The 21,201-nt window shown below is 41.6% G+C and overlaps 1 protein-coding gene across 4 annotated transcripts in view; it reads right to left on the bottom strand.

Moving 5' to 3' along the window:
* Cobl (cordon-bleu WH2 repeat protein) overlaps window positions 1-21,201 on the bottom strand; it is a 274,940-nt gene that overhangs the window by 77,636 nt on the left and 176,103 nt on the right. For 3 of the 4 annotated variants that reach the window (XM_008849261.3, XM_008849262.3, XM_008849264.3), the window contains 2 exons: window positions 13,134-13,272; window positions 10,726-10,896 (listed from right to left, as the gene is read on the bottom strand). In XM_008849261.3, coding sequence (XP_008847483.1) covers window positions 10,726-10,896; window positions 13,134-13,272 — 310 coding nt within the window. The remainder of the gene's footprint in view (window positions 1-10,725; window positions 10,897-13,133; window positions 13,273-21,201) is intronic. The other variant, XM_008849263.3, reaches the window with a different exon arrangement.

The following is a 21,201-nucleotide window of genomic DNA, read 5'->3' as shown; positions in this document are numbered from 1 at the left end:
AGCAGATCAAGAAATATATGTCTAGGTAAGGTTTATCTGAGAACAATTGGTCTTTGCCCAAGATTTATCTACATGGCACACAGTAATTAAAAGTGCCAGACTGGTGAAACTAACCTTCTTGCATATTTAACAGACATACTTTGAGGCCTATACTAATTTGGTCAGAGGGACATAAAGGACAGTTTTTGCTCCTTGCCCTCCTAAAACAAAGACTAGATTCACCAGATGGACAAGTAGTGGGGAACTGCTGGGGGTGACAACATCACAGCAGACAGTAGCAGTGATGACAGAGGATAAGGGCTCTAGTGAGGGGAGGGAGGCTATGGGGGGCACCATCTGGGAAGTGGGTGTATAGTTGAATAAGATGGTTTGGGATGTTCTGTATGATATCCACACATACAAAAAAATCAACAAATTTAAAAAATGAGTTATATTTGAGGAGGAAGCATAAAAATTACATCATGTTAATTAGTAGAGATGATACACATTACCATTGAAATGTACCCAATGACTTTATAGAGATACACAGCTGCCAAGGATCCAAGTGCAACCGATTATGACTAGTAATAATCAGATACATACAGGATAGAGATGCATTCACCAACATCTCAGTGTTATGAGCAAAAACAATCAGTCTTTCTGTAAGAAACATATTTTAAAATGAAATGGAGCTCTTTTTTAAAGGTTTAAATCTCATTCAATTTTATGTCTTACAGGGCTTATACTGGGTTCAATATAGTATAACTGTATTAATTCAACAGCAAACCTAAAAATTTTATAGCCACTTCTGAGAGAGATGTATCTTTGCTCTGGAAACTGTTAATGAGTATGTTAAAGCTGAAATGAAATGCTTCTTCTAAAAAAAAGTAAATAAAATAATAATAATTAAAAAAACTTTCTATGCTGTGTTCAACATTGTCTATGATTTATTTAATATATGATGTTAACCTTTGAGTATTTCCAGATGTAAAACCCATTTGAAAGATACCTGAAGAAACAAAGTCCAGCTATAGCTATAAAATTCTTGGGAGTTTTATGGTTGGGTGAGATAAAAACAGAGACTCCCCAAACTATACAACTATTAACAAAACCTACAGTACCCAGGGGTGGGTTGCCATCCTATGAGCTGTTGGTCAGAGAGAGATCCTAGAGGTCCTCAAATTCACCAAGGCTAGTGCCACTAATGTCAGTTGTACACTAAAAAGGTCAGTAAGGCCATGTTCAAAGACACTGCATGATTTGAGAGCAAGAGAAGAGATAGAGCTGAAACTAAGCCCTATGTTTCTACTCAACAATGGACCCCATGTTCTGCACACTATGGACATGCCAAGCAATGCCTGCTAGTGAAGTAATCAATAATGGCTTGACTAACATATGTACAACTGAAAAATTTCTAATTGGATAAGGCCCACTCCTAGGGGTGGAACACATATCTGGTGATGTAGACCAGGCCAACCCCCTCTCTCACGGCAGGCTACAGGCCCCAGCGGGGATGCCATTGCAAGTGTACCATTTTGTGAATAGAGTAAACCTACTGGGATATCTTCTAGACATTTGTATTTACATTAATGTTTATTTAGACATGTCTGTTTCCTTCCATTTGTCTTCACAGTAGGGGAAACATCACTGAGATAGATCAATGGCCACATCTTGAAGATGGATGATGGGGAGACAGAAGAGATCACTATCTCACCATGATACAAGAGAGATTTCCCTGCATCTGTCGTCCCCTCCAAGGTTCAGGTAAATTCACAGAAGAAATGGTGGAAAGTTTGTAAGAGCTAGAGGAAAGGGGTGGAGTGTAGCCCAAACATTACTGATTCCTCTGGAAAGTGTAAGTCAGCCAGGGGCAAGACGAGGATCACCCTGGCAAGAGGGGTGGAGCTGCCAGGGAGAGGGAGCGTTAGCTGCACAGAGTTATGGAATCCATTTTTGGAACTCTGGGAGTGAGGTGTGTGGACTGGGAAGAGTGGCAATGAGAATGGAATGGGGAAAGCGTACGTGGGGCTGCCGGGGGAACAACAGCGTCCCAGAGTGATGGAACACTTAAGACCACTGGCACAGTGCCTGAACGCTAATGGCTACTGTGGGGAGGGAGGGCTTGAATGATGCTCGGGTCCTGAGAAGCCTTTTCTTTGTAAGCCACTCCATCCCAAATGTCATTAAATGGTACAACCCCTCCCCCAAAAGTTCCAATGTCATATTTTATAGATCTAGAAAAAAAATTCAAGAATTCACATGGAGCCATAATAGACCACGAATGGCCAAAGCAATCCTAAGGAGTAAGAACACAGCTAAAGGTATGACAATCCCCAACCTCAAATTATACTACAGAGCTATAATGATCAAGACAGCCTGGTACAGGAATAAAAAAAAAGACAGGTAGACCACTGGAACAGAATAGAGGACCCAGAAATAAATCGACAAAACTATGTCCACCTAATTCTTGACCATGGAGGCAAAAACATACATTGGAAGAAAAGATAAGTCAGTTCAATAAATGGCACTAGCAAAACTGGATCTCCACCTACAGAAGAACAATGTTAGATTCACAGCTTTCACCTTGTGTAAAAACCTATTTGAAATGGATCAAGGACCTTAATTTAAAACCTGAAACCCTGAAATTTCTTGACAAAAATATATAGGAAATACTCTTCAGGACACTGGGAAAGGCAAGAACTTTCTGAACAGAACATCACTAGCACAAGAACTAGCTCCAAGCATCAACAAATGGGACTACATGAAATTAAAAAGTTTCTGCACAGAAAACAAAATTATAGCAATGCACACAGACAGCCAACAGAATGGAAGAGAATCTATACAAGCTTTACATCAGGAAAGGGGCTAAAATCCAGAATTTGCAAAAAACTGCAGAAATCAAAGAAAATAAAACTACCAATTAATAAATGGGCTAACAAAATGAATAGATGGTTTTTTAAAAAATACAAGTGGCCAATAACTATTTTAAGAAGTATTCAACATCCTTAGTCAATGGAGAAATGCAAATTAAAACTCACCCTAGTAAGAATGGCTATCATGAAGAAATCCCATGACTGGGCTGGAAAGATGTCTCAGTGGTTAAGAACATTTGCTGACCTTCCAGAGGACCCAGGTTCAATTCCCAGCATCCACATGGTGGCTAAAAATCTAGTCTTTAACTCCAGTTCCAGAGTATTCAAAACTCTCTTCTGGCCTCTGCAGGGAATTGCACACACATGGTGCACTTATATAGATGGAGGTAAAACATTCATGCATGTAAAATAAAAATGGAAGGAAGGAAGGAAGGAAGGAAGGAAGGAAGGAAGGAAGGAAGGAAGGAAGGAAGGAAATCCCACACAAACTCAAGCCAGACAAAATCCAGTATGGAAGTAGGGAAGTGGGTAAGAAGTCCCAACCTTAGCTGAAGAATTGTTGGCAACTGACAAGAACTGGGAGAGGGAGAGTCGGGTTTTGGTTAAGGGTGTGACACTAGATAGGCTAATCAGGCTCCAGTGGATGGACACACATTTGGGGACACAAACTTGATACAATGAGCCTTAATATTTATGACAGAGTGCATGAAACATGACAGGCAGTTTATTAGAGGGGTGCAGTTAGGGGAGGGGGGCCAAAATGATAAAAATATATTGTATGAAATTTGCAAAAAAAAAATTTCATTTAAAAAAGGAAATCCAACAACAAAGGTTGGAGAGGATGTGGAGAAAGAGGAACCCTTATTCACTGCTGGTGGGAGTGCAAATTAGTGTAGCCATTGTGGAAATCAGTTTGGTGGTTCCTCAGAAGATTATAAAAAGAACTACCATATGACCCAAGTATTTCACTCCTGGACATATACCCAGAGAACTCCATACCTTCCCATGGAGATATGTGCACACCCCTCCCCCATGTTTATTGCTGCTCTGTTGACTCTAACAAGGAAATGGAACCAACCTAATTGTTCATGAACATATGAATGGATAATGAAAATCTGGTACACATATAAAATAGAATATTATTCAGCACCAAAGAAAAATGAAATCACAAAATTCACAGAAAAATGGAAGACCTAGAACATATACTATTAAGTAAGGTCACTCAGCCTGAGAAAGAAAAACTGCTTGTTCTCCCTCATAAATGGATCCTAGCCTATAATTTATATAACTATATATGTAAACAAATGCATGAGTGGGTATAATATAACATTTTGAAAGGAGAACAAGAAAGAGTAATTTTTAAAAAGGCATACTAAGGACTAGAGAGGTGGCTTAATGGTTAAGAGCACTGGCTGTTCTTACAGAGAACCCAGAGCACCTAGCCCCCACATGGTTGCTAATGACAGTCTGTAAGACCAGGTTCAGGGGAATCTGACACCCTCTTCAGGGTTTTGCATGATATGGGTGCACTTACATACATGCAGGCAAAACACTCATACACAAAGAATTAGAATAAATACAAAAATTTAAAGGCATACTAATGAGTTCATGTATAGAGTACACATTATATATATACATGTATATAGTCTACATGTATATAGTCTACATGTATATATTACATCTCATAATTTGTTGAATCCCCTCTAAAGATACAAAAATGTTTTCAATGCAAAATAAAGCCTTAAATGGGTAGTGTACAAATGTGATTCCATAAGAGGTTCTTACCCTTCTGGGAAATTTGATTTCTTTGAATACTTCTGTATGCTGTAGGCTTTGTGTAAGCACTCATAAATTTAAAAGGCTGTGCTTTGATTATGGTAAACTCACTTGGGAAAACATGAAAGTATGCTTTCTAAAGCAAGAAGTCATTTTAAATGAGAATCAACATTCTTACAATTGGTAAATTGGATACACACCTTCATCAACACTACTTTATCATGCTATTCCTACTAGAATGATCTAGAAGTCATACTTCTCAGTTTCTGGATGCTAAATGGCCATACAGAGACTTCCCTATCTATAAGGAATATGTTCTAAAGCTTCCAATAGGTGCCAGAAAACTCTAAAATACTAAACCATTTACATATCTATCATCTGTCTATCATATCTATCTATCTATATATCTATCTATCTATCTATCTATCTATCACCTATCCTGTTTAATATATCTTTATCTATATCTATATGTCAGTCTATCATCTAGCTACACTGTGTTTAATTTTTATCATAGATCTTAGCAACTTCAGCTTATGATTTCCTTTTTTTCCCTTTTCACTTAAAGGAAGCATGTCTGAATTACCAGGGTCAGTCCTCTTGCACTCTGAGACCATTATTAAGTAAAATAAAGATTACTTGAACATAAGCAAGCATTGCAACACCCTAGGAGTAAATCTCAAGATGGAGATGCTACCAAGTGTCACGAACGGATGGTTAGCACCTACAGTTTGAATACAAAATGATGATTCTGGTGCCAGGCAGGATGAAGCTGGATGGCTGAAGTTTCATTACAAGACTCAAAAGATTACATAATTTAAAATATGAATTCTTTCTGGAATGTTCCATTTCATCTTGTTAGAAAATGGGAACTGAAGCCACAGTAAGGATTAGTGCAGCTGAGGAAGGACTTCGGCACTGCAATGCTGGGAGCTCTATCAGTGTTTCCTCTGGCTGTAAAACCAAAAAATGAGAGCTGTAGGTAGAAATCAAGTTTGAGATGACTCATCTTGCACTGATGCTGTCCTTTAAGAAGGACTGTTCCCAGGTGATTTTTGGCTTTCTGGTGCTTGGCTGTACTGTCTCTGGGCCCAGTCGTCCCTGTATCCTTTACCAACTACACACTACCTTTCCTAAAGCCTGCTCATAGCATGTCTTATGCTCCTCAGAGAACAACCAAATTGAAGGCTTCCATTCAAGTATGAAGTATTGACCATGTTATCCATGTTAGCCCATTAACAGAGCTCCTTCCTAAGGGACAGCTGTTGCCAACCCCATCTGTCTGGATGAGTCTGGCTCATCTAAAGCAATGCCTCTGGTGACAAGAATTGGGTCAGTATATTACCCAGTGTGGACAATGGAACATGGGAGGAAACTCTTCAATGGGGATTCCTTCCTCCTATGGATGATTAGAAGATATAGTCTCTTTTCCTCTGAAGAGTCTGGTGTCTGGATGTGGCCCTTGAAACAACCACAGACCCCTTGATAGCAGCCTGAGGAAGGTGACAGAGAAGAGACGGAAAGAACTTGGATCTCTGGTAACCAGTTTGGGCCTATCCCTATAATGCCTGCTCTATGAAATAAGACTTTCCCTACTGGGGACAACAGATTGTGAAGAGGGGCTTCATGTACTTGTGACTTGAGTTGGCTATCTATTGCTGAAAAACAAACTGTCCCCATGCTTAGAGGCTGAAAGCAATAGCATTTCTTCACACTTTCTGTAGGCCTGGAAACTGGGCACAGCTTAGCTGGATGGCTATGGCACAAGGTCTCCTACAAGATGCAATCAAGGGGTCCTCTGTAGTTTCTGCTGACTCATGGGCCTTCAGTCATGGTAGAAGGACATAGAGTCTCAATTCCTTATCACAAGGGTCTCCAGAGAGTAGCTTACCCATGCCTGATGGCTTTCTCCAGAGGGGAAAAGCAGAAGACACACTTAAGATGAAAGCTACAGTCATTCTCTACACTCATCTTGGAAGTGACAACTGGCTTCCTACTGCTTTGCCCCGGTTCCTTTATTAGACAGGAATCACTGACACCAGCAAAAGGGCAAACACAGAAAGATATCACTGGGAGCTATTCTAGAGGAATTTACCACATTAAAGGACTGGATTCGACTAAAGTACAGAGAAGCAGAAGTTGGTCTACTAAGCTCCACTGAGACTTTCAATCTTTCTCTAATATAATGACCACAGGTCTCTTGACAGAATGTTGACCCACTGAGGGTGCCCTAAAGAAGACCTAAACTGTTGCTGCTGGATGCTCTCTAGACTCAAGTGCATCCCAATTTAATGATGATGAATGGAATAGTGATTATTATGTCAGGCACCATGTTGAAAGATAGATACAAATATAAAGAAGACTGTTAAGCCTCCAACTACCTTTGGCATGTGCCAGGTGCATGTAACATAGGTTAGGTAAAGGGTTAGCATCTAAAAAACGAGGAGGAGAATTCAAGCTGGAAAGATGGTGGGCTTGGTAAAGACTTGTTCTGGAGCCAGCAAGGTGCAGACGGAGAAGGAGCTGGAGCATACAGAGTCCACATCAGTCTATATCCAAGCTAGGGCTATCTTAGTTGGGCTGAAGAACAGACTGTGGGCAGCTGGCCTCTTCAAGCCAAGCACACACAGTATGGCTACTTCCTCTCCCTTCTGAGATCTTGACCCCAACTATACATTTTTTCAAAAGTCTAGAGTTATGAACACATGGATACTGTCTTCATTTTGCCCTTGTTCCGGTGAATGTGGTTTCATGGCCACAGAACAAATACTGATGTTGGTTTATGTTTTAAACAGGGAATGAGGGGTTTGTCCTGGACCAGCATTCAGGAAGGCAGCAGTAAAGAGGTATTCAAGCAAAGCCATCAGGACTGGGGCAGAGCCCAAATCCCATGGAGGTCAGGGAGGAAGGGAGGGGATGGAATAGAAAGGCCAGAGTAGGAGCTGTCAAAACACAGGGCATAGTTCAGAGGATCTACCTAATGTCTTGTCATCACCGTACCACATTTGCATACAGATTCATCATCTTGACTAGTTTTTGGAATGTTCTCAACTTAGGAAGGTCAGCTGTACTTACTGGTTTCAAGACAGCCTAACACCTGAGTGTTATATACCATCTTCTGGACAAATCACAATGGACAGGCAAAAGCCAAAGGTACCTTACAGGAGTTTTTCAACTCAGTGAGAGAAAAGAACAGGTGATGGATGGAGCAGAGGGAGGGTCAGAGATCCTACAGTGAGACACTCCACTGTATTCTGGCTCAGATCCCCCAGGCTTGGCAGAGCTGAGGTGGGTCCACATGAAATCCTGTGTGTGGGAGTCCTGATAGACTACCCGGACTTTGGAGGTATTCAAGGTAAGTTCCCAATAAGGGTATGGCTTTTCCTTTACAGAGAATACAGTTTTAAAATGGAACTCGGGAAGAGATACATTAAGAGGCTTGTAGGTAGAATGAAAATGTTTCTACTGAGTTTCCACATAGCTCCAAATAGCCAGAAGTCTGAAGGCGAGACTCAGTGAGAAACACAAGGGCAGAAATAAACACCTGATACTCTGTGTTGACCAACTGTGCCTCTCCTAAGACAGGTAAAAGGAGGAACTGGATTTCAGCATAATGGAAAAATAAAAGAGCACAAAGGATTCATTTTCCTTAACTATTCTTCAATAAACCCTAAATCAAAGAAGGCAAGTTGTATTCTGCCTGTCTGGGCAGGTGATCCCAGTTTTCAATGTCAAAAACAACAGACAGACCAGTTCTAATTAGGAAGTGTAACTTCTCTACATTGGATGCCTGAGATTTTGTTATACAAGCAGTCAGGAGAGAACAGGGATTGATCTCAGGCTACCTCCAAGGTACAGGACTAGGTTCTGGCAGCCAAGTGAGATTTAATGAAGTGATATGTGCTGAATCCAATCGAATGACCCCTGGGGTCCCTGTCTCAGTCCATCCTTCATTTTATTATGGGCTTTGTGACACAGATGACTAAGGGAGCCCAGATGACATGTGCCTGGAAAAGTGAACTCATAAGGAGTTGGGAAGTTGGGTCCAAGAAGGGAAACGGAGCCAAAAGGCAAAAAGAAATCAAGACTAATGACATTGTCACTTGGGTGCACAACTTACTCAGACCTGCTAAGAAGCCTGAGGACAGGCTGGGAAACACCTTCACAGCACCATAGATGAGGGAGGAAGCTCTGCCTTTCAAGCCTGACACAAATTTCTGTAAGTTCCTCTCAGCTTCTGTCTGCCTGTGTGCTGGTGGCAACAGTAAGCACTTCCCAAGCAAGACACATGTGTCCAGGAGTTTGAACACAGGCAGCTGTGAGAGACAGTTCAGGCCTTTACCTGGTTCTTCCTCCCTTTGTAGATGACCATGCTACTGATCCTGTGGGTGTTCTCTCATGACAGCGGGAGCTTTACTGTGCTCATCTGTCTATCTATGCTCACTTTTCCTCCTAGAAAGGAGAAGCTGTGGGTGAGGATACCAGTCACAGGAGTGGCCTCTGACATGACATGGCCTTGGTGTGGAGGGCTGAGAATGCACCCTCTCTTCAGAGAAGCTACAGTGGCTGGAGGCCATCTATACCACAGCTAGCATTTCACTGATATCTAGTCAATTCTTTTTAGCCTTTTTTTATTTATTTATTTATTTATTTATTTATTTATTTATTTATTTATTTATTTATTTATTTATTTATATGTGCATGAGTGTTCTGCCTGCATTTTCATAAGTGCACCCCTGAGGGCAAACCTGAAGAGGCCAGAAGAGGGTGTTGGATTCCCTGTGTGGGTGCTGGGAACCAAACGTGGGTCCTCCGGCAAGAACAGCCAGTGCTCTTAACTGCTGAGCTATCTCTCCAGCCCCTCTAGTCAATTTTTTTTGGTCTTTTTTGTTTGTTTGTTTGTTTGTTTGTTTTAGACAAGTCTCCCTGTAGCCCCAGCTGGCCTGGAACTTGGTATGTAGTCCAGGCTGGCCTAGAACTCACTATGTAGTCCAGGCTGGCCTCAATCTCACAGAGATCCTTTTCCCTCTGCCTCGCAAGTGCTGGGACTAAAGGAATACCTCACCATGCCATGCTCTTGTTAATTCTTAATTGTCAAATACCTTATCACAAATCATTTGCATTCAGAAGCATGTCAAGTGTCAAGATGATTTAAAAAGGATATAATAACTATGTGTGGAGAAAAATAAACTGAATCACAACTATTTTGCCTAGAAAAAGTAATTAAGTTGGTGGCCAAGAAACTATGCTTGATTTCCAAAATGGATGGAAAAGTAAATGTAGTAGTGGAAAAGCATAAATTTCCTACAAAGTTGGCCACTGGGCGACTGCAGAGCGTCACTGCATCATCATAAAAACATGGTCCAGGATGCACAGGACCAAGACAAATATGCAGTCCTGACTTTAGGGTGATGCCTAGTGAACATGTAGAGTTTGTAACATTCTTACCCATCTCAAGGTTAAAATGTATACTTATTAAGGCCCAAAGGAATCCCAAGAAACTTCAAGGCAAGACCATATCAGATATGATGAGAAACAGGCAAACTAGAACTATAATTCCGTCTGTGACTAGACTCAAACTGCTTCCTCTTTTGGTTTCTCCGTTTCTTTTTCTGCAGAGAAGTAGTGCCATGGACTGGCCACTGGCCCTGAGGTTCAAGGTTGCCTTATAAAGAAGTACTCCCAGCTCCTGAGCACCACCCTGGTGTGCATGCACGGCCAACCTGAGCGAGCCTCCTGCAGAATGGCAAATCAGTTGTGCCACTGGTTGTTGCTCTCTACACCCATTCTGAAGACAAACTCAGCCTTTAGAGCATGAGCTCGCCACTAACCATTCACCTACAGGGACATCTTCAGCTGAAGTCTGACTGCAGATAGGCACAAAGACCTCACCACATCATTCTTAGGGGAACTAAAAACATGGCACTCACAGTGCATTCTCTGTGAGGCTGGATGCATTGCATTGAGCATTTGGAAAGAAAAGCTGGGAAAAAAAGCTACAGACATGAACAAAGGAAAGTCTGGAAGCTCAGATTCATACCAGTAGTGATCAGAAAGACAGGTGCTCAACACATAGCTGAAATGGAAATGAGCCACGTACGTTTGGGTCTCAGCTCTGAGGTCTTGGAACCAGCGCCTTCCCCAGGAAAGGTGACAGGCTCCGTCACATCTGTGTCAGGAGGAGGGTAGGGTGGGGGCGGGGGGAGCACTAACTGGGGTGGGCCCCGAGCTGTGCCTCTGGGAGGCTTTTGTGGCACTTGGCGTCCAACACCTACGTGGAATCAATGGGAGGGATTCAAAGGTTAAGCCAGAAGATGTCTTGTCTCCAACAAAGGGTATACTGCTATTGTTCACCAGACACCAAACCAGCCACACTTAACACCAAACTCCCCTCCAGACTATATGGAACTAGCCATATCCAATACCAAATTCAACATCAAAACAGCTACACACATCAAATTTAATACCAAAGCAATCAATCCAATACCAAATCCAGTACCAACCAAACCAACCACACCCAGTATGGAGTTCAGCAACAAGCCAGTCACGTTCAATATCAAACCCAACCTCACTCTGCACCAAGCCAGCCATACCCAACACCAAGTCCCTCTCCACTTTATACCAAACCAGTCACACACCCAGCACTAAATCCACTCAGCCAGCACCAAATACAAGTGCACAGCATACCACATCCAACCATACTCATGCTCACACATTTCACAGCACTTTACTGACAGCTATCATTTGGAAGGAACTGCCTGGTTGCCTGCTACTTCTGTCCTTCAGGCACAATTTAATGAATGCTGGCCCTGAAGCAGCTTGGAGACAGCACTGTCAAGTCGGAGGAATGCTGTTCCACACACTGGCCTTCTTCAGGCCTGCAGGTCCACACTCTCACTGTTGGGTCTGGAGGTTGCCTTGACTCAACGGCACTCATACTGTAGGCATTTCTGATAATTTCACAAGGAACTCCCCAAACCACAGGTGTTTACCCATTTCTAAAAGGAAGGAGGGGAGAGAGCTCGGAGGGAGGGAAGGCTCTCACCATGAAACAAGGGAGCACTACTCAATTGGACACAACCTTGGTAACGTGTTCTTCTCTTTTAAAATTTTGTATTCCATTTATTTATTCGGTGTGTGTGTGTGTGTGTGTGTGTGTGTGTGTGTGCGAGTGCACTTACACATATGACTCAGTACATGTGTGGAGATCAGAGGACAACCTGTGGGAGTTAGTTCTCATGCTTCTACCATGTGGGCCCCAGGGATCACACTCATGTTGTCAGGCTTGGAGGCTGGAGTCTTAATCCACTGAGCCATCCCGCCAGCCCATTTTCCATTCTGATATTATATTCCTCTGGGAAACAGGATGAACTGGTATGAAATACAGGCTGTTGCTTCTTAGGATAATTGATTCCAAGACTGTGAAATGCTAGGTATTAAAGGTAAAGTACTGACTAAAGGGGAAAATGTTGACAAGCAGCCAAGTCCTTGACAATGCAAACACTTATCTTTGGGAGTGTTTTCCCTCTGGTGCCACAGACTCTGGGCCAATGGTAAAGTGTAGGCTGCCTGAGTCAATGATTACGTATGGCAAGTGGTTGCCCAATGTCTTCAGCACTTTCAACCATGAGGGGTTCAGGCATGGGAATGGGGGGATCCTATGCTGCAGTGTTCCAGTCCTGTCTCTGCAAGGGCTGTTTGTGTTCCTACTCCAATGAAATAGCAGGGACATATACCGGGGCCTTTGTTAAATATATAAAAATTACATAAATGGAGATCAATTTCAAACAGGAACTCACTTACAAGCTGATATTCCAAGGCTCAGAACCAAATGTGTTTTTGATTTCAGTTTTTCTAATTTTAGAAAATTTACATATATATAATGAAGTACCTTCGGGATGGGACTCAAGTCTAAAGATGAAATTCATTTGTTTCATATCCACTTTATATATAGAATCTGAAGGCAATTTTATGCAATTTAAAAAACAATTTTGCTCATGAAACCAATCAAGCTCCATGGAATTTTCCATTTATGGCATCATATTGGTACTCAAACAGTTTCAGATTTTGGAGAATTTTATATTTTGGATAGTCAGATTAGGAATGCGTAACCTGGACAGACCATGTGGGGTCTAAGAGACCTTTCAAATGACAGATACTTCTCAAAACAGCCTGTACAGACATCCTCTGAAGAGCTTATTTCTCCCATCAGAGGGACACATGCCACAGCCACACATTCGAGCTCCATTTGGCAGTTTCTCCTGATTTTTCAACCACACTCCACCCTTTCCACCAACTCTACCTCCTCAATGCCATTCTCAGAGCAACGAAGATAGTTAAGTAAACTGACAGCTCGTTCCCAGACTCTGTTTCTTTAGCATAGATATTTTCTGGGTTAATGTAATTAACAAGGAATCCAATGCCAGGGTTAACAACAATGCCAACAATGTGCATGTTAACATCACCGGGCATCCCAGAGACATGCACAGAGCAGGCATGCTCACTCACCCACTGTGCTCTTTCTGTTCTCCTCTTTGTCTTCCTGGCGGCTGGGGACCACAGGACTTGGTGGAGGTGGTTGCGGGGGAGGGGGAGCGGGCGCCCGCCTCTTCTTCTTCTGTAGATCCACCTGTGAGCTGAGGGATGCCTAGGAAGCACAAAGCAGGAAGACAGAGGATCAGTGGGACACGCAAGGCACAACACACATGTGGAGCATGCACCCCTCAGAAGCAGTCTCTGTGTGGCATGGTTGTTAAAGAAGGGCTGTCACGCTGTCAGTCCAGTTTGATCTTTTCAGGTGGGCAAGGAGGCCTTGGTGCACCTCCCTGGTGGGGCCCCTGAGGTGGCAAAGTGATGATGGCTGATGTTCCACAGCCCCACCCTGTATCTGTGCAAGAAGCTCATGCTTTCTAGGAACTCCCAGCATGTCTAGAGATCTGTTGAACTTCCCGAGAGCATAAGGGAGAACTGGACTCCTGTCCTTATCTAGGTACAAAAGAGAGCTACTCTTTCTGGAACTGGAGAGGAGGTACAGTGTAGGACTCAGATTCCCTCCTGCCTCCTAATACTGACTTTCAGAACAGCCAGGACTGGCATAACAGACAGGATGCCCACCCTGCATCTAGAACCACAATGAAGTATTTCTGCATAGGGGCCCTTAGACCAAGACACAGGATATCTGCCTCCCATCCAGAGCAGAAATCCAGCTCTGATGCAAAGACGCTAGCATTAAATTCTCACAGCACCCATCAGCAGCTTGGGCAAGTATCACTGTTGAAAGTAAAATTTGTCTATGATCCATTGATTTCAGATCTTTGTTTCTGAAGGATCCAATTCTCTTCCCCATAGAGTTAAAATGATCAATTATTCATTCATTCTCACTGATTGGGATTCATTTAAGAGCAAGGGGCTATGTGCAAGGCAGTTAGTACAAGTATATACAAGTAAGGAAAATGATGACCCCACTCCTTTCCTGGCTTCAGTTACTCACAGCCAAGTCCTGTCCAATCATAACCAGACCTTTCCAGGGTCCGTCACAGGGACAGAATGTGTGCATACTGCCCCCTGATACCTCATGTCTGATCTGGGTGCTCTTTGGTTTAGTAATTCATGAATGTGCCATAGGTACTAGAATCGAGTATATATATAGTACCATATCACAAGTACCTCCTTTCCTAGACTGGAAACAATAGTGTTTAGTATAGTGTGTTTAGTATAGTGTGTTTAGTATAGTGTGTTTAGTATAGTGTGTTTAGTATGGTGTTTGTGTGTCTGTGTGTCTGTGTGTGTGTGTGTGTGTGTGTGTGTGTGTGTCTGTATATCTGTGTGTGTCTCTGTATTAAATATTCTTTTAAATTTTGTCAGTAATACACACTTACTGTGACAAAGTTTAAAATATACAGATAAAGCAGAACAAATTACTTTATTGGTCATCACAGAGCAAAGTATTAAGAGTTGGCAGATATTATTCTAATTTTATTTTTCTTCTTTTAAAAAGATGCTTTATGGGAGGCAGAGGCAGGTGGATCTCTGTGAGTTCAAGGCCAGCCTGGTCTACAAAATGAGGCTACAGGGAGACCCTGTCTCAAAAAAGACCAAAAAAAAAAAAAGATGCTTTATATTTTCTGGTACTGTAATATAACAATGCCCCCACTTTTAAAGTTCTTTGGTATATTTTGCACAAATGAGGGCAAAACAAAATCAAACACTCCTACCAAGTTTAGAACCATCAGTGACACTGTCTACCACTGCACTCCAGCAACAACCACAGAAAACACTTGCTCTTAGAATTTATTATTTCTCTGAGTAATAAGGTCCCTGTCCAGTCTGTTGATTGTATATGTTAGCTGTGGCTTTCGCTCTGGAAGATGGAGACTCAGTGTCTCCCCGCTTCCTCCAACACACGGAGGTATTTTTCTTCTTCTCTTATTATGGCCCAAGACTTCAGTTATTATTCACTATCGATTTACACAGTAGTCCGTCTTTTGCTGTAGTTATCTACAGTCAACTGTGGTTCAAAACTACTAACCAGAAAACAGACCGTTTGTATGTTTTCTGCTCTGCCCTGTTTCAGAGAACATGGTGAAGCTTCAGACTGTCCTGGGTCATTCTGTATGGAACAACTCATTTGTTCTATTTTATTCTTAGTTGAACTTCCAGGAAATTCACTGGTTTCTACTGTTCTGATGCCCTGTTTCCAGAACAAGATGCACATGGAGAAGATTTCTGAGACCTTGAAAATCTAAAACCATTTTATTCTATTACACTGCACATCAGTGCAGGTGTCTATAGAAACTCAGGCAAGAAATAACTATGACTGAAACACCGTAAGTATTCAGGTTTCACACTGCCCTCTCCTAGCCTGACACTGTATGACTGAGCCTTCCATGTTTTCGGCTCTCCTTTGGCTGACTCCCAGGACCCTCTCTCTCCTGTGTACCCTGATATTCCACATCAGCAGCAGGTGGATGCTTTTAATCCACTGTCTAGAACATTTCCTGATTCCTGCAATCTGCAGAATTTTCTATTCTTCCTTTCTCTCTCTCTCTCTCTCTCTCTCTCTCTCTCTCTCTCTCTCTCTCTCTCTATCAATTGAACCCTGAAGACTGTAAATCAACTGTCTATTTTTTTTCTTAAGTATTCCCGCCCATTTTTCTTTCTTGATCCCACTCCTCTTTCTTAGACATTTCCTTTATTTGATTGTCCAACTCTTTTGAGGTTTTTAAATATGATACAATATTTTAAACGTCCAAGATTTCATTTTTAATACACATTTTAAAAAATGGCACCATGGTCTTTTTCTTGGATATAGTATATTTTCCTTTCTCCTTGATATTTTTTTTCTCTCTCATCTCATTTACTCTCTCTTCAAATATCTGGTGCTCTTGGCTGACAGCTTACAATACACTGTTTCATGGGTAGAATCTGTTTGCATACTAATCCTGAGCAGAAATCTGGTTAGCTAATAGGAAATGTCTCTCTGTATCCACTTTTGCAAGACTCCCTCCTAAGTGAGCCCTGGCTCACAGAGTGTCCTGCCTAGAGGTGGGAGCTCAGGAGCAATGTGGAGTCAAGTGAGAAGGTCCGGAGGCTGTCCTGTAGTATCATGTGGAGCTGTCACTGTTTGCTATTGACTTAGACTTAGCCACATCTGATGTCTGGAGTCCACCCTTCTGTGGTGGAGAGCATAGTTGCCTGGGAGTAAGATCACGAGTTCTTCCTGCTCAGATGTACACTGGTTGCTTGCTATATCATCCTGTACTCAGGGCTGCAGAGGAATCTACTCCTCTAGTTCTGTAGCCTAGGGATGGGGCGTCCCTGAGCCTGTCTGACGGCCTCCCTTTCCCCAGACATGAACACTGGCTGCTTCCACTTCACCAGGAAGTGGTCAAAACACACTTGAGCTTCACTGTCTCCAAAAGACCGTTATTGCTCTACTTCAGTCCCAGTGAATTAGTAAGTTTTATATATTTTAGTGGGGTTTCAAAATGAGAGATGTTAATTTACTTTATTAGCCATATTTCCTTTGTTTTCAGATTTATTGAAGAAAAATTAATAAGTAAACAATGCATATATTTGATGTGCACAAACTGATTTGATACATGAGTAAAAATCATGTAGGAAACAATCGCAATCAAGCAAGTTCATATATTTGTCATCTTTATTTTCTGTCTCTCTCTTTCTCTCTCTATCCTATCCTATTCTACCCTATCTCCTCTATGCAAAGTTCCAAGTATTTTCTTAAACGACTATCACTATTTTGGATGGATGAGCCAAAATGAACTCAGCCTCTTGCCATTAGTTGAATATTAAGAATATTTGCTCTTGGTTATTACAAACTAAATTTCTTAGAATACTCTCTCATCATTTGCCCACATTTATCCATCTCTCACTCATGTTTATCTTTTGAGTTTTCAATAAATCCATTTCTTGTACTTTCTGATAGAGGTACAATAAGATGTGAAATTCAGCAAGAAGACACCAGATTCCAAAATTACTTATCCCAATTAAAAAAAAAAAAAAAAAAGCTTCTCAATAGTAAGATGGCAGAAAAGGAAGCTCCAGCACTTGTTTTACAGAAACAATGACTTAACAACCATCTAAAGTCCAAAAAGCTTTAATTAGACTCCAAGAATCAGTTAGGAAATCACAACACTGAGACCATTCAAAGCCAGGAGTGGCCACATCAAAATGAGTAAGAAAAGCCAATTCACTTCAACCTCAAAAGCCCTTCACGCAAGTACAGCTCAGTACTCTCTTGGGAGAAAGGAGAAGAAGGGATCATAAGAGAATTCCAGAAAGGCTGCCTGGGGAGGGACTGGCTCTTTCCTGAGTGACAAGGAGTGCTCATGAAAAGCTGATGTCATTTAAATGTGAGCAGGGTGTACATGAACACACAAGGTTACAACTGGCCAAGTCTTAGAAAATAAGAGACTGTAGAGTCCATGTCCCTGGAAAGGACTCCTATATTAAACCATGGCTCAGGGACCACTGCAGAAGAGGGTGTGGAAAGATTGTAAGAGCCAGAACTGTGCATGAGCATAAGGAAACAGAGGCTTTCAGGTCACTAGGAACTTGCTTATATGAACTTCAACAATGCTGACAGCATGTACAAGATCCATGCTGACTCAATCAGACAAAAACCAGCATAGAACAGGGGAAATGGGCATCAGGCCCCAAACATTACCAAGGAACTACTGACAACTGATTACTACTGTGTGAGGGCGAGTAAATCTTTCTTAAAGGAATGACTCTAGATAGGCTTACTAGACTCCAGTGGATGAACTTGCACCGAGGGACATTTTGGTAAAATGCTTGACTAGCTAGGACTTAACATATATGAAAGAATGTGTAAAATCTAGTGGGGAGGATTATGGAGAGGTACAGATGAGGGAGAGGGTCTAAATTTGGTTAAGATCTATTATATGAAATGCACAAAAACTCAATAAGATTTTTTTTTAAATTATAATAAAATAAAAATTTGAGTGGAAAAACATCTAGGTGGGGTCAGAAACAGAAGAAAGAAGATCTTAAAAATTGGTTACTCCGGAGCTTAGAGACCTGACGTTACACCGACAGAGGCTGGCATAGCTTTGCATAATCAGGAATATGCACCAGCTTGCAGTTCACACCTTTGGAAGAAATAAGGAGGTGGGAAGTGCAATGTAATGCTTTGGCTTTCTAGACAAGGCTGCATGACAGACCTTGACTGAAGTATGGACAGAAGCAACACATTTTGAATGCCTGGGGGCTACAGAGACCAACAGAACTCAGAGGTGGTGGCAGTCAGGGACTTGCAGTACCACACACAAACAGCAGAGGGAGAAAGAAATTAGAAGCAACTTGAAAAAAGATATTCACAAGCATTCTTCCTGGGAATCCAACCACAAAAGGTCAGAGAAGATGCAAACTCAGGCACAGCTTGAGCTGTCCTCAAATCTCTAGATGGACTCACTAATCTGGTAGACTCCCAAAAAGGCAAGCCGCAAAGTCTGGGAGAATGAGCTGTTAAAAACAAAACAAAACAAACTACATTAAAAAGCTAGAAATTTGTGTCCCAATAAAAATAACCAGTTAACCCACCAGAAAGTAATTCCAAAAGAATTGAAGATCTATGATCTGAAAAAAAGTACAACTAATTGCCTTAGAAGAGTCTGGTGCATTTTAACACGATCTGCAGATGGGTAAGCAACAAAAGGAAAACTATGTGAACTAGGTACAAGATCGGCAGGAAGACAAAAGCCTTGAAAGACAGCAAACAAAAGTCCTGGATCTGGAGAACAAAAATAAGTTAAAATCCACTTTAGGGGGTTTACTAGCAAATCTGATGAAGCAGAACAAAGAATTAGCAAATGTGAAGACATGTCATTAGCAGCTACTGAGTCAGAGGATGCTTTTAAAAACAGAGAAAGGCGAAGCAACCTGTAAGGCAGCATCATGGGAGCAACGTGCACGTGTGCCTTAGAATTCCCAGAAACGGGAGAGGAAGGGGCCGAGATCGTATTTAAAGACATAATGGACAACACTGCCCCATGTTGGAGAAGAGAAACACATGAAAATTCAAGAAGCTGGAAAGACTCCAACTAAAATGAACCACAAGCAAACCAGATGAAAGATATTTTGTAACAAAGCTGTTGAAAGTCAAAGGTGAAGAGAAGTGGTTTAAAGTAGCAAGAAGGAAATGATAAATGCTACACGAGAATAGACCATAAGATTAGTTTGTCCCTCAGAGGAAACCTCATAGGCACAAGAGGGAGGGATGGTAGTTCATCTAAACTGTGACAAAACTGTCGAAGATGAAGACCCACCCAACAATACTGTCCAGAAGGATGTCATGCAGCTTTCTTTGTATATTTTCTTTAAATGGTTTTATAGCCTCAGGCCTTTCATCTGTGCTTTTTATTCATTTTAAGTTAATTTTTGTACATGGTATGAGCAAAGAGTACATATGAATGCCGTTTTCCTAGCACGGTTCATTGAAGAAACACTCTTACTCACTGTGGAACCTTAGTGCTTCTGCTGAAAATCAGTTGGCAGTAAACGTTTCAGTTTATTTCTGAGTTTTCTGTCCTGTCCTATTCATCAATATATCCATTTTATGCTGATATGCTGCTGCTTTTATTACAATAGTTTTAGAACATAATGCTTTGAAATTGGGGTTTGTGAAGTCTTCCGCCTTCATTCTACCCTGGGTCTGCAGCTTCGGCCACTGTCCGCTGGAAGTTGAGGGACTCAACCTGACCATCAGTGTTCTTTTTGTACGCTTTCTGGTCATTTGGTATCATCCTTGTAGAAGTGTCTATTCAATCCTTTGCTCATTTGTTAATCGGATTATTTTCTTTGTATTATTGCTGCTGAGTTCTTACATTAACTCCTTATCAGATACTTGGCTTACAAACTTTTCTCCCATTCCATAGGTTGCTTCTTCAGTCTTCTCAGAATTTCCTTTGCTGTAAGTTTTTTAATTTGATATAATCCCACTAGTCATTTTCCCATCTTCTGCATTTATTATCTGTACTTCTGGTGTCAAACCAAAGAAACTATTGGGAAGTTAAGTGTCACGAAGTGGCCCCTTTATGTTCGGCTAAGGATTTTATAGCTTCAGATATAGTCTCAACGTAAATTGGGATAGTTAGTCCATTTGGGGATGATTTATGCACATGGTGTAAAATAAGGGTCCAACTTCCTTCTTTTAGGTGTAGATATCCAGCCTTCTTAGCACCATCTATGTGGAAACTGTCCACTTCCCTTTGCGTATCCTAAGTTTATAAAAGATCACTTTGCCATACCTACAAGGGTTTATTTTCTGTTCCTTTCATCTATAATTCTGTATACCAGTTTGTACTGCTTTTGATTACTGAAGGTTTATATTATGTTTAGCAATCAGGAACTGTGAGCTTCAGACTCAGGGTAGGGACCTGAACTGACCAAAGGGACTGCCACAACTTCCAGTGCAAGTTGTAGATCCATAATGGACGCTGGAGCTGACCAAGGACAGTATGTGACCCTCAGAGGAAAACTAGGGACAAAGCTTTTGGCCCCAAATATCAATCCCACAGAGGACAAAGACACCTCAGCTCTACTGTGACATGCACTGAATTTGTGGATTGTGTTTGATAGGATGGCCATTTTCACAAGATTGATTTTTCCAGTCCATGAGCATGGGAGGTGACTATCATCTCCTGAATACTGAGAACATCTCCACTGAAAGAATGAGACCTGAATTCAAAAAATAAAAAAAATACAAAAGAAAGAAAAACTCAAACAAAAAACTATTTCTATATGTACACATCCCAGGGCAGAAAGAAAAACAACATGGAAAACCATAAAGCATGTCTCCCTCCAAACTGCAAAGGCTCCAAGCACTATATTGAACAGAAGTGGAGAGTGGACGCTATCATCTTATTCCTGATCTTAGTGGGAATACTTTGAGCTTTCTTCAGTTACAGATGCCATGTGGGTGCTGGGACTCAAACCCAGGCCCTCTTCAAGAACAGTTAATGCAGTTATTACTCTTAACTGCTGAGCCAACTCGCCAGCCCCAGCCCCTTATTTTTGTTTATATATATATATATAT

Source organism: Nannospalax galili, unplaced genomic scaffold, assembly GCF_000622305.1.
Source record: "Nannospalax galili isolate Female #2095 unplaced genomic scaffold, S.galili_v1.0 scaffold304, whole genome shotgun sequence".
Lineage (NCBI taxonomy): Eukaryota > Metazoa > Chordata > Mammalia > Rodentia > Spalacidae > Nannospalax > Nannospalax galili.
Note: the sequence above shows the minus strand (reverse complement) of the source record. Positions and strands in the feature narration are given on the sequence as shown.